This window comes from Neofelis nebulosa, chromosome 8 (assembly GCF_028018385.1).
Source record: "Neofelis nebulosa isolate mNeoNeb1 chromosome 8, mNeoNeb1.pri, whole genome shotgun sequence".
Taxonomy (NCBI): Eukaryota; Metazoa; Chordata; class Mammalia; order Carnivora; family Felidae; genus Neofelis; species Neofelis nebulosa.
This window is the reverse complement of record NC_080789.1, coordinates 64,175,012-64,188,530: the sequence shown is the minus strand read 5'-3', so window position 1 is coordinate 64,188,530 and position 13,519 is coordinate 64,175,012. Positions and strand designations below refer to the sequence as shown.

The following is a 13,519-nucleotide window of genomic DNA, read 5'->3' as shown; positions in this document are numbered from 1 at the left end:
TGCCACACATAGTGGCTGTAGCATTGCCCTCCAAGGACAACTCAGCCCTTTGGAGAACTAGGGAGAAAAGTGAACTGTTTCGTTCTAAACCCGAGCTAACGTAACATTGTATATATCGACTATACTTCAATTAAAATTAAAAGTAAACCATTAATTGCATGTAGATTTTTCAAGTAAGTAGTTACATAAGGTAAATTAATAAATGAGTACTGAATAATACAGGTTCAATTCAATTTACCTTGTCACCTGATGACTTTGGCATCCAGTAGACTGGTAGCTTTCAGGTTACTGTGTATAAAGGTATTTGGAGGCTTATTCCATAGCTGAGGCTAAAGTGGCAAGAGGGGGGAATGTTTTATCCAAAAGGGGTAGAGCAGTGACAGGCTTTTTGAAAGTGGCCTTCCTGCTGTGTCCACCCACAGTTCTCTGGTCAGGTGTAGATACGTATGGTGGCATTCTCCTTTCAGGTTACCGATTTAATTCTCATGATACCCAGTGTGAAACGTGTTTGCTTTCTGAGGAAGAAAACAGGCCAGATTTTGTACATTCTCCCTTGACTCTTTTCTACAGTATTTAGCATGATCATTATGTGCACTATTTTGACCAACTGTGTATTCATGACTTTTAGTAACCCTCCTGAATGGTCGAAGAATGTGGAGTAAGTAACTCATTTATTAATTTGTCTGCCTGCTTGTTTCAAGGATTTCTACTCACCGAATCTTGCTTTGCACAGTTTAAACGTCAAGGGAAAAAAATTGTTGTTGCTGTTTTTTTCTTCTCCCCCCACTCTTTACTTCACAGAGAGGGGGGAGGCTTCATGTGGAATTTAGGAACTACCCTTAGAGGCAAACTCTAGAAAGAGAAAGAAGAGAAAGTGTGCTCTGGAAGTTACTGCCCTTCACCTCCACCCCCTGCTGTGCTGGCCAGAGCCTTTGACCTGCTCCCCCAGTGCCATCTTGTGCCCTCAGTTAGTCCCTCGTGGCACTGCCTTCTTCTCCAACATGAGGTCTCCTTTTTTTTTTTTTGACTTGTCTAAAGTTAAAAATAGCTCTGGGGCCTCCTCACCTGGTTCAAAATTATCACCTACTAGATGGTACCCACAACATTCCAAAATTCTTGGTTTTGTGTTTCGGTAAGTTTCCTTCAAAGCACCCCTTCCCCTTCCTGCCATTCTTTCTGCTGCACTGGCTGTGCCCGTTATGTTTTGTCTCTGTCAGTCGAAGCTGCATTTCAGGCACTGTAGTTACCTTAAAAGATTCATTCAAAGTTTCTGTCTGTTCAGAACTTACCTCGAGCTATCCGTTTCTTTGACAGGTACACATTCACAGGGATTTATACATTTGAATCACTAGTGAAAATCATTGCAAGAGGTTTCTGCATAGATGGCTTTACCTTTTTACGGGATCCGTGGAACTGGTTAGATTTCAGCGTCATCATGATGGCGTAAGTTGTCTGCTTACTTTATTGACTGACATTCAGGGTGTGATTATGTCTATGTGGTTGTATGCGTGGTTGTGTTGGTTAAGGGCACGTTTGTGGCCAGCTACAAGCAGAGTTAATGGGTAACCGTGCAAGGCCACACAGGCTTATGCCTGAGATTCTTGTGAGGGCTGGGCAGTCTAGGCAGTGACAGCATGTCTATATGGAAGAAGGTAAGCCAAGGCTTTACAGCTAGGAAAGGAAGTAGGAAGTGATTTTTCCATTGACATGCTCCCGTATTTTCTTCCCCCTTATAACACTGACCAAGGTTTGCACGCTGATCACTATGGGACTTTAGTGAAGACTTGAAATGTTTTTGGTGTAAACCTTAATTAAGCTGAAAATCCATGTCCTGGGTATGTTATATCGCATGTAATTTCGTGAGGCTGACCCAGATGTTGGAGACTTCAGAGCACATTTTAGAGTTAAAACAAGAGCCAAGGTATCCAAACTGGTCACTTCCTAAGGAAGTACTGACCAGAACTTCAAACTATTGCAAGATAATAGTATAATTCCCCATTAGTGTGCTAGCTGCTCTTGGTAACTTGTTCATTGTTGTTTTAACAGTGAACACGTATCTCTTTGGGAAACTTAGCTGATGATAGAAGAGTTATAACAGACTTTATTATTTTTATCTTCAGGTTTGGAAAGCACTCTCTGGTAGAGTAGGGTATAATAAGGGTGTTGTATAGGCTGTGTGTGTGTATGCAAATGTGTGAAAGGTTGAGTGTGTTTGTATATATACGGCCTGAGCATCAGAAAGATGTATTTCACCTGGAAAATGTGAATGAATGAATGAATGAATGGTATGCATTGAATATTTGAAACTGGAACTTTGACTTTCTGTTATTTTAAGGCAACTTCTAGCTTTCCAACATTATGAGTACACCTTGGTGTTCATTTAAAATTTAAGTGTCTTTTGCTAGGCACAGAGCTGGTGACAAAACGGGCACTTAACACACTCTTTGCTTTGATCCCATGATCCTGAGCCCTGCTTTTGTATGTCACAGGCTATAACTTCATCTGTAGGCATGACTGCAAAGATAATGCGTACAACTCTTGGATAAGTCATATATACAGACAGGCACTTTTGCCGTTGTCATCGAGGGAATTATTTGAATGTAAATTTGTTTTTATGGGGATTCTGCTGCAGAAATTTGTCTCCTCTTTCTAAGAAATTGTTCGCAAAGCTTGGGGACATAAGCCTTTGATACCTCCTGGCCTTCCTTTTTGCTAAACATAATGAGTGGACTGAGAGTAGTCATTCTGATTGGGGTCTACACAGCCCGATGCTGATTAAGAGAGTAAGCCCCCCGGAACCTCCCGGTTGTATCGGTTCTTTCAAATATTCTTTTGAATTCTCCTTGCCAATTGGAAAAAAAAATGTGTTCTTTAAGTGTTTATATTTTGAAATTTTCTTTTTCAACAACAACAAAAAATGAAATCATAGCTTGTGTGTAAGACCCTTTCTTCCCCCCCATTGTCAAACCCTCGCCCAGTGGTACCATTACAAGTTAACTTTGGTTTGATTCTGCAGGTATATAACAGAGTTTGTAAACCTAGGCAATGTTTCAGCTCTACGCACTTTCAGGGTACTGAGGGCTTTGAAAACTATTTCGGTAATCCCAGGTAAGATGGCCCGGGGTTGGTGTTAGGTGTGGGGTTAGGGCCCTGACGTGACGTATTGTACTTTTTGTTTTGTTGTGGTTTTGTTTTTTTCCTTTGGTGTTTTGTGTTCGTGTCTGTGTTTGTCATTTGTGTCTGTGTGTGACCTCCCTTACTACAGATATGTGACAGAGTTTGTGGACCTGGGCAATGTCTCAGCGCTGAGAACATTCAGGGTTCTGCGAGCTTTGAAAACTATCTCTGTAATTCCAGGTGAGAAAATTTACACACAAGACTGACTGCCTCATCTCCTCTTTCCCCTCCATTCATTTGTCCACCACATTCTAAAGCTGGCGTCAGCACAATTGGTATGGCCTTGCACTCCGCATGTTTCTCCTGGGAGACATTCTCTGGGATGGCCCTTTGGTCGTAAGGCAGTTTCAGTGATGACGCTTTGCCAGGCATGCAACCCCCATTCCATGCTTTGAAAAAGCACGTGCTTCGACATCATTTGGATCTTACAATATGTGAAAAAATTGTCACAGAGCTAGCTGTCTCTTTGAACATAAATCATGTGCTTCCTGGCCTCATGGAATTACAGTAATTTAACATTCACTGTCATCCCATTGCTTGTGATTTCTAGGCTTCCTGTCGCATGGTTTGCTGATGGGATGTTCTTCAATGAACTATACTTTTACTGTTACTGTGTTAATGGAATTATTTAACCCCAGAAGAGACTTACCCGTTGACTAGTCCAGTATTATAGCCAAATTAAAGAGCCTTGGAGTTAGGGAACTGAACTTTAATAATCACAGTCTATCACATTCTGTCGCTGTCTGTTTCACTGGAGTAAGAACCAGTGAATATATATATATATTCAGAGACCATTTTCAAGCACAGATCCCCATGAATGCTTGTGCAGATGCTGTTAAAAACAATCCAAGGTAAGATAAGATACATACATCTGAATGTATGGGCAAACAAAAAGGACAGAAACTTGAGAAGAAAAAAAAGGAATCAGTGGGTGGTTGAGAGGTAGTTAATCGACAGTCTTTTTATAATTTTTGCCTTTTTCTTTTTGGTGCTGTTTGCGCTGGCCCAGTGGTTCTTAACCTTTGGAAGGGTTTGGATCCTTTTGAGAATCAGGGGAAAGTTTGCAGGCCCCTCTGAAACCCATCTGTGGACCCCAAGCTAAGGTCCTTAATTTAATTTAAATCCTTACTACCGAGTAGCACTTAACTGTTTTTTCTAAAGACTGGTTTTGACTGGAAGGAAAGATATTTTAGTTAGTCTTGCAAGCCTGAGATATACTGGCAGTAACACGGCAGAAATCAAGACTGTATGGTTGCTGGTTGGACTTTGGTTGTGTCCAGGGGTTTTCAGGGAAGATTCCCAAGAGACCAAGCTTTTTAGTGCAGCTTTGTAGGAACAGGGACGTGAAAAACAGAGGCGCCCCGTTCCTGGTGTCCCGTGGCTCTTCTTGTGGCTGACTCAGAAATATTCCTCTTTTCCCCTTTTCAACTTTATCTAAATATCAGACACAGAGAGAGGGAAGCACAAAGGTAGAATCCTGGAGAAGGCTGACTTGGAATGTGGCTTTCTGAGAACCTCAAGGAAGGTAAACCTCAGTTTCCCCATTTACAAACTTGGGCCATGAAGTGGGCCAGTAAATTCGGGCCCTACTAAAAATGAATACCTTTGTATTTAGCAATGGGAGCTTTCTCCTTATCAACTAGAGGCTGGGTGTCCATTAGAGTATATTCTTCGTGGCAAAAAACTACAACCCCGACTTAATCAAGGTTCGGTTCCTAGCCTGCGACAGAAAGCGCAGTTCATTCTGTGGGCAGCCTCATGAAGCTCATTGATGGTGGTTTAACCCTTAGGCAGGCCTTGTCTTATTTTTTAAGGCATCTGGAGCACCACATCTTTACTTTCATTTTTCCTTTGCTCTCTTTCGTCTCTGGCCTCTTTTAAATATGATCCCATGTTTTCTGCTCACTTCCCCCAACGTACTCTGCAAGGCATCTGTCTCTTTATGTTCTTGTGATCTCAAAACTTCTCTTCCAGAATTAAATTGGAAAGCTGCATTCTGTTCACTAACTAGGGCAGCAGATGCTATCTCTGGTCTAGCTCTTAGCTTCTGTCTCTGCTGTATGGGTAGCTTCTGACCACAGCATTTCTGCAAGATAACTCTTGACTGGTCTCACATTATTTATCCTCGCTATTAGTCAGTCTATCTATAAAATATATTTATAAGCACATTTCTATAGTGTTTATAAGTACTGGTAGGGCTCCATAAATGATTTTGTGTAACAATTATTATTTAAAGAAGAAACCTAAACTCAAAGAAAGGGCTTGTGTCAGCGTTTAGACCTCAGCTTGATGATTTGAAATAGATTCCCAATTCCTGTTTCTAGAAGCACCCCCACTCGAGCTGGCTTTGTGAAGTTAACTGGGATGGAGAAGAACTTTAAGGGATAATAAAGCCAGTAATAGGTCTCTGTCAGTGAGTGGTATAACTGATCCTTGAATTAAAGTGTGACTTTTTATCCCCAATCCTTTCGTTCCCTATACTACTTATGGAGGGCTATTGTCCTGTTCCTACCTGCCTGTTACCCAGGTCTCCTTTCAAGGTGGGAATACCATTGTATGAGTTAGTAGACCTGACACCATTTCTTGACTGGAAATCTCAGTCATTTTTTACTCTATTGTAGAGCCAGGCCTCAGTTCCCTCTTTGTGAAAGCCATTGTCCTGCACACCAAGTCTTCTCCGGGATCACTTCAGTGGGACTGCTGATATTTTTGCCTTTTCCTGTTCCCAGTTTGACTGTAGGCTTTTGCTGAAGCTGCCAGAAACAGCAGCAAGAGCAACCACAGAACTGACGTGGGGTCTGCAAGATCCCCCAAAGCCCCTGGCTCCCTTCATGAGAGTCTTCCTGGAGAACTCACCCACTCACCTGGGCTGCCACTGCCTTCCCCCTTAGCACCTTTGGTGGGTATTCTGACTGCGTCAGAGCAGCCAGGACTCCCAGGAGATGGGACAGTGCACTGCCTCAGTTAGCTCCAGCCTTTTGGATAAGAGGTGCTTTGATTTAGAGCCTTTTCGTGGCTTAGAAAACACGAAACCCACATTCTCACCCTTTTTATTTGCTGACTCAAGATCTAGACAGGCATCACACATGGTTTACCTTTTGCTTCAGAGAGCTTGGCTTCAAGAACAGGGCTTGCAAACTGCATGCTGGAAATGGTCAGTTACAGGAAGACACCCTTCCTTTCTACATTTCCTTTGGTCTGGAATTTGCCACATTCAACTTGACATTGAAGTATACTATGTCGAAATTTATGTCTTAAAACTTTGTCTTTGCTCTATATTCATTTGGGGCCCAGGCGGAAAAATGAGCTTCTGAGTGACTTTGTCAGAAGTTTCATCTTCTCCATTCTTTGACAGTGTGCCACAGGACTGACCTGCCCAAAGACAGGGTGGACATCTCAAAGCAGGCGTCTGAGGTTTTTCCTACAGAGTAGCATTTAGTGGTGTAAATAGAATGGGTTGGGATGGCCTTATTTACCAGTTGCTTCTCATTTCTAGCATCATTTCAGTGACTCCTGAAAAGCACTACGTCTCTATTTGCCCACACTGGTTTAATATCATTTTGCTTTCTTTAGAGTTGTAATTTCTTGATTACTTTTCTCTTTGATTTTTCATTTCTGTGCTTTCATTTCTGTTACTTTCTCTCCTTACCTGTGGTATCAGAGAAGAAGTAGGAAAAATGATGGGCCCTTTTTCCTCCCACCCCAGTATTCACAAAGAAACCATTTTCTTTAAATGTATGCATTATGAATATGGCAATTTCTGCTGCACAGTGAAGGGGGAAAGTGTTTTCAGACTATATTTAGCCTCATTGTTTCCTTTACAGTATTCGAGTTATTAATCCAGTTGCTTTTATGTTTCTCCTTTTCCCACATTGCTTCTCAGAAAAAATAGCCAAAGTTTAACATAGTGGCCCTAAGTGGGGCAACACTGAAGTCTCATACGATCCCACCGATCCACCTTTGGGAGCTAGTTTAAGTTTTGTTGAGACCTTGTGATATAAATCTGGTGTTGAGTAAATAAATCTACTGCCTCTAAATCTCTCCCAATTTATTCCTGATCTACAGAACCTTCAATAATATCATTGTAAGGCTTGGACCTGTGGCAAGAAAACTGACCTGGCACAGATTTACCCTAGGACTTGTCTGGACCAAGCCAGACTTCAGGAATTGGGGAAACTTACTTCCCCGTGGAGTGAGAACTCCTCGTTACCGCTCTAGAGACCCGTGCCGGTGTGAATTTTGTAGAATTAGCTCGCGTTGCTTCAAACCAGATAGATTTTTCAACCTGAGCCACAAACCAGGAAATAGAAATTTACTTTATTTACAATCTGGCATCACCATGGTGGAAGATTTTGATCCCAGCATGCATGGCTGATTTCTCTGGACTTAGCACATAAGCAGGCTTTGTTCACCTGTTCAGGAGATGGCTGGATGTCATGAAAGGTGACAGGAGGTTCAGCGGTGCCTTTGGACATAGAGGCTTCATCTTCTCCTCAAAATTCTTTAAATGGCCCAAATTCCTCTCTGATAGCTGACATTTCTGTACATTGGGTCCAGCTGTCTTTTCCTGATTTACAGTAAATGTATTAACTGCTTCTGCTCAAACACATCCCAGTGCTAGTTAATGTTAGCCTTTTCCAAGAGTTCTCGCTGTCCAATTTGCCCCCATGTGGCTTCTGTTGTGCACTCTGTTGTGTAGGAGTTGTTTGAAGGAGCATTCTGCTCTGTTTTGGATAATCAGTTTTCAGTCGGTATCTTGCTTGTTCTGGTATGTGGTGTTGTGAGCCAGTAGAAGCAGCAAAGCAACTTCTCCTCACAGCCAGCACAGTGGCATTTTCCATTCTTACGTGCATCAGGTTAGAAATTCCACCAGCAGCTTCTTACTTCAGTGACCTGCATTGGTGATAGCAGGACGCACTTTTGCCTGACTGCATTTACTAGAGCATATCAGTCACTGCTGGCAAGACTGTAGAGCTTGAGTTCAAGAAATGCATTCTGCGAAAGACTATCAGGTACATGAAAAGACGCTCAATATCACTAATCATTAGGGAAATGCAAGTTAGAACCATAATGAGATATCACCTCACACAGATTAGAATGGCCATCGTCAAAGAGACAAGAGTTAGCAAACACTGGGCATGGATATGGAAAAAAGGGAACCCTTGCACATTGTTGGGATTAGTAAAGTGGTGCAGCCACTATGGGAAACGGTATGAAGTATCCTCAAAACTTAAAAATAGAACTACCATATGATCCAGCATTTCCATTTCTGGGAATACATCCAAAAGAAACGAAAACACTAACTCAAAAAAGATATCTGCACCCCATGCTCATAGCAGCATTATTTACAATAGCCAAGACATGGAAACAGCCAAAGTGTCCATGGATGGATCAATAGATAATGTTGTGAGATACACACACACACACACACACACTCACACACACACACACACACACGCATACATATATACATACACACACACACAATGGAATATTATTCAGGTATAAAAAATGAGGAAACCGTACCATTTGTGACAACATGGATGGACCTTGAAGTATTATGCTCAGTAAGATAAGTTGGACAGAGAAATGTATGATCTCACTTATGTGTGGAATCTAAAAACAAACTCATAGAAAAAGAGATCAGATTTGTGGGTACCAGAGGCAGAGTGTGGGAGGAGGAGGAATTGGAGGAAGGTGGCCAAAAGGTACAGACTTCCAGTTATAAGAGAAAGGTAAGTACTAGGGATGGAATGTGTAACATGATGAGTATAGCTAACACTGCTGTGTGATATATAGGAAAGTTGTTAACAGAGTAACTGCTAAGAGTTCTCACCACAAGGAAAAATTTTTTTCCTTTTTTTCTCCCGCCCCCCCTTTTTCTTGTACCTATATGAGAAGATGGATGTGAGCTGAGCCTACTATGGTAATCATTTCACATCATGATGTACGCCTTAAATTTCTACAGTGATATATGTCAATTATTTCTCAATAAAATTGGAAAAAGAAAAAGAAATACATTGGCAGCATCCTCTCCCTAACTTGGCACTGATTTCTGCAAATATGGTCATTCACAGTCATCAACCCTAATGGAAGGAAGAAGAGTCTTGGCTGAGGCCAGATGATCCAGTGACCATTTACATTTAATATTGCTGTGTAATTGTGTGTCTGCCTCGGGATGCTAACATCACACTAAATCACCTTTCTTCCTGTGGGACCTGGATGAGAATCTTGGAGAGTAAACTTTTTAGATGGCCATCGGTAGTGTTATTTAGTGATTATCGTTGCTTAATTAAGATTTGTTTCTCTGATCCCCTGTATACCTGAATGCCATTTCCAACTTGAGTTTCTACTCGAAACTTCTTGAAAGCTGAAAGAACTCTTACCAAGGAGTTGATCTAAACCTCAGACTTCAAAACAAAACACTTGAATTTTTTTTTTTTTTTTTTGCTTTCTTGACTCATGTTTACAGACTTCTTCAGCAATGACATCTGGTTTATGGAGAAAAGATTTGAAACCAGCTGAGTGAGAGCATGTAGGTCTATTCCGAGGAAAGTGATGAGTTCCACGTACGGTTGGTGTATTAGTTGACAACTTTGGTTGCAAGTGAAAGGATATATGAGGACTTCAGGGAACCTAAGGGTTGGAATGCTTTTGGGCTTCTGGAAGCCCGTGAAATCAGAATGCAGTCAGAAAGTTCCAGATACCAGGAAGTACTTTGTCTTAATGTCTTTTTCTCTCCATGTGCCCATTTCCTTTTTCTATCTCTTAGCTTACTAACTGCCTTTACTTCTCGGGCATATCCTAACATAATGACAGAATAAGGCTACCACTTAGTTCCCACATTTATGTTATCATTCCTTCTACTCGAAAAGGCTACTGGACTGTCTCTTGTCCCATTCTAAATTCCAGGAGGAGCGGTGCCTGGGTGGCTCAGTCGGTTAAGCATCCAACTTTGGCTCAAGTCATAATCTCACAGTTCGTGAGTTCGAGCCCCGGATCAGGCTCTCTGCTGTCAGCTCTGAGCCTGCTTGGGATACTCTGTCTCTCTCTCTCTCTCTCTCTCTCTCTCTCTCTCTCTCTGCCCTTCCCCACCCCCTCAAAAATAAACTTAAAACTGATTGAAATTAAAAATAAATGAATGAATAAATAGAGAAATCAATCAATCCTGGAGGAAACGATTGGGATTTAGATCAGATGTCCACCCTGACGTCTATAAACTATTAACAGAAGGTCACTTCCTACATACAAGGTTGCTGAGAGCCCAGGTTTAGAAACAGGGGATTGTTTGAGCCTCGTGGCCTGGAATTTCCTATTATACAGGCCTGGAACTGTCCAGAGAGTCCCAGCCCAGGAAGATCAGATTAGACTCATGCTAAATTGTATGGTTTTTGAATTTTTATTTTATTTTATTTTATTCATTCATTCACTCATTCATTCATTCACTCATTCATCGAGAGTTCCCAGCCCAGGAAAATCAAATTAGATTCATGCTAAAATTTTATGGGTTTTTAAATTTTATTTAATTTTATGTATGTATTTACATCACAAATGCATTGGTTTGACTATTTTTGTAGTATTTACTTATGTCACTAATATGAATGACAGCTTACAGCTCTTTTCTCAATTCATTTAAAATGGAAATAGAAATGACTTTGAACAATCATCCCATGTTCACATAAGTGTTTGTCTGAACCATTCAGGGGAGATATTCTGAATGATCTTAAGCTCTTCTTAAAGAAGTCCAGGAAGAGAAACTACAACCATTCTTCAGGGACTTATTCAACTGTTGTTTTTTTTTTTTTTTTTAAATCATGCTTTGACTTTGAAAACAGAGCTTTATAATTTTAGGAAGCTAGAATTGAATTATTGACCCAGTATAGACCCACCTCAACCGAGCCAAATGCAGTGAAGGACTTTTCTATTCCTCAGCAACTTATGAAAATAAGACCCATAATACTGCAGCAACTTTTACATCTTGATGGTTGCCTTCTATTTTATACCACTAGTATCTTCTTACTTGCCTGTGTGGCTATGATACAGTTTCTTAAGGCCTTCAAATAAAAGGTTGAAATTTCAGCTACTTAGTCTGAAAGAATAAATATCTCTCCCCTATTCTGAAAGACTTTTCAAGAAGATTCTTCAGTTTTTCCTCCACTGCCCACTGCCACATACTGTGTATGGAAAAATGAGACTGAGGTGGAACCTTGAATTTGCTCTGATGTACAGTGGGTTATAACTAGTGGCTGAGCCAGGACCAGAATTCCTGCTTTCTGATTCCCTATCTGGTGCTCTTTTTGCACAGCCTTATGAGGAGAAAACAATCAGGTTAGAAATGTCCTGTGTCCTGTGCCTTGAATGCAGACAAGCTTTTCCTAATCCTTTCGGTGGCCACAGTCTTCATGGAAGGTCTGTTCTGTAAGAAAGCACAGGCCTTTGCACACTTTTGTATCTCTGCAATCTTAATTTGTAGCTCTTTTTTCTTTAATATCTCTTAGAATCCTTTCAGGTTATCTGTGTGAGAGGAAAGAAAACTTATTCATTTGCTCTTTCAATGAAAATATATTAACTGAGGGGTGCCTGGATGGCTCAGTCAGTTAAGTGTCCAACTTCGGCTCAGGTTATGATCTCATGGTTCATGAGTTCGAGCCTTGCGTCAGGCTCTCTGATGTCAGTGCAGAGCGCACTTTGGATCCTCGGTCTCCCTCTCTCTCTGCCCCTCCTCCACTTGCGCTCTCTCTCTCTCTCTCTCTCAAAAATAAGTGAACTTAAAAAATATGTGTATATATTATATATTTTATATATATATGAAGTGTATGCTTCATGCCAGGTCCTGTGCTTTGCACAGCATGCATAACTATTACTGGACTTGTATAGAAAATTCTATCAAATCCAACTTTAAAAATTCCAGGTGGTTACTTGCAAAATACAGCAGAAAAACCCAATCATGTTCATCCCCCCCCCCCATTCAATCACCGTACGAGGTCAGCCACGTAGTGTCATTATCCCAATCATATCTCTTTGAGGAGGGCACCGCGTGTGTAACAGCGATAGCTTGCCAGTGTCAAGTGCCAGGCCCTGTACTTGGTATTTTACATTCATTTTCCTATTTAAACCTCACAACAGCCCAGTGAAGCGTTTTGGTAATACCTTTTTATAGATGAGTAAACTGAGGTTCAGACAAAAATAGTTAACATTTGAGTCTTTGCCGTGTGCCAGGTGCTATGTTAAGTACTTAAATGAATTATGCTCAATCCTCACAACAGCCCTAGAGGTTCAGCTATAATTATTCCCATTTTAAAGACGAAAAACCTGATTCCAAAAGGTTAGGTATATTACCCAGGTCACACAAATAGTGGTATAACTTAGTCAAGAGTAGTAATTATATACCTCGCTTCCCACTCCACAGCCAAGATTAGGATTTCTCTTGAATTTCAGTCTGGTATTCCTGCCTTCGGAAGTGGATCAGGAGTATGATCCCTCTCGAGGCCTATGTGTCAAGGCACTGGGTTTGCCTCCCATCTGTCCTGGTACACTGGCATCCCTGGAGTGCTCAGTATATTTTTGGCTATGTCCTATGGATGGCCCGATGCCTAGACGTGCCCGGGAGAGCCTCACACAGAATCCGTTTTGACCCAAGCATCATGAACCCACAACCATGTTCTCCTGTGTCTCCTATCATTAATAACTCCATGTGCAGTTAAGAAAGCTACCTGCAGGTTTAAATTTGAACCAGTGGCTTGCAGTTAAACCTCAAATTCAAGTGGGTTATATGTTTTTTATTTTGTTGTCAATCTAGGATAGAAAAAAAGGTCAGTTGTAGAGAACAGGGCATATGTGTGATACAGAGAAGGTATATTCGTAAATGGAAAGACGAACCATAAATACTGGGTTGATAATAACCTTTTCAATATATTGGCCTTACCAGAGCTCTTGGGAAAATATTTATCATACTTTCTTACTACTTGGCTTTTAAACTTTCCAGTAGTTCTCTGTCCAACCAGGAACCCTCCTCAATCCCTGTTTTTCCCATTTGTTTATTCAGCAAATATTTACTCAGTACCTGCCATGAGCTAGGCAGTCTAGATACAGCTGTGAATGAGACAGACATAAATAATTAATTATAACCGTGATAAATGCTACAGAGCAAAGTATGAGGTATTATTAAATTGTTAATAATAATGGAGGAGGGAGAAGAATTGTAAAGTCCGGGAAGGCTTTCTGGGGGAATTGATATTTAAGCTGAGCCCAAAGGATGAATAGGAGTTAGGCGGGTAGGACAGGGGAATGGAAAGGATGAATAGGAGTTAGGCGGGTAGGACAGGGGAATGGAAGGAAGCAT

The 13,519-nt window shown here is 41.2% G+C and overlaps 1 protein-coding gene across 9 annotated transcripts in view; it reads left to right on the top strand.

The window, feature by feature from the left end:
• Positions 1–13,519, top strand: part of SCN8A (sodium voltage-gated channel alpha subunit 8) — a 179,612-nt gene that overhangs the window by 83,728 nt on the left and 82,365 nt on the right. For 6 of the 9 annotated variants that reach the window (XM_058742723.1, XM_058742726.1, XM_058742721.1 and 3 more), the window contains exons 4-6: positions 570–658; positions 1,315–1,443; positions 3,266–3,357. In XM_058742723.1, coding sequence (XP_058598706.1) covers positions 570–658; positions 1,315–1,443; positions 3,266–3,357 — 310 coding nt within the window. Of the gene's footprint in view, positions 1–569; positions 659–1,314; positions 1,444–3,016; positions 3,109–3,265; positions 3,358–13,519 lie in introns of all 9 variants that reach the window. The other 3 variants (XM_058742728.1, XM_058742725.1, XM_058742722.1) reach the window with 1 other exon arrangement.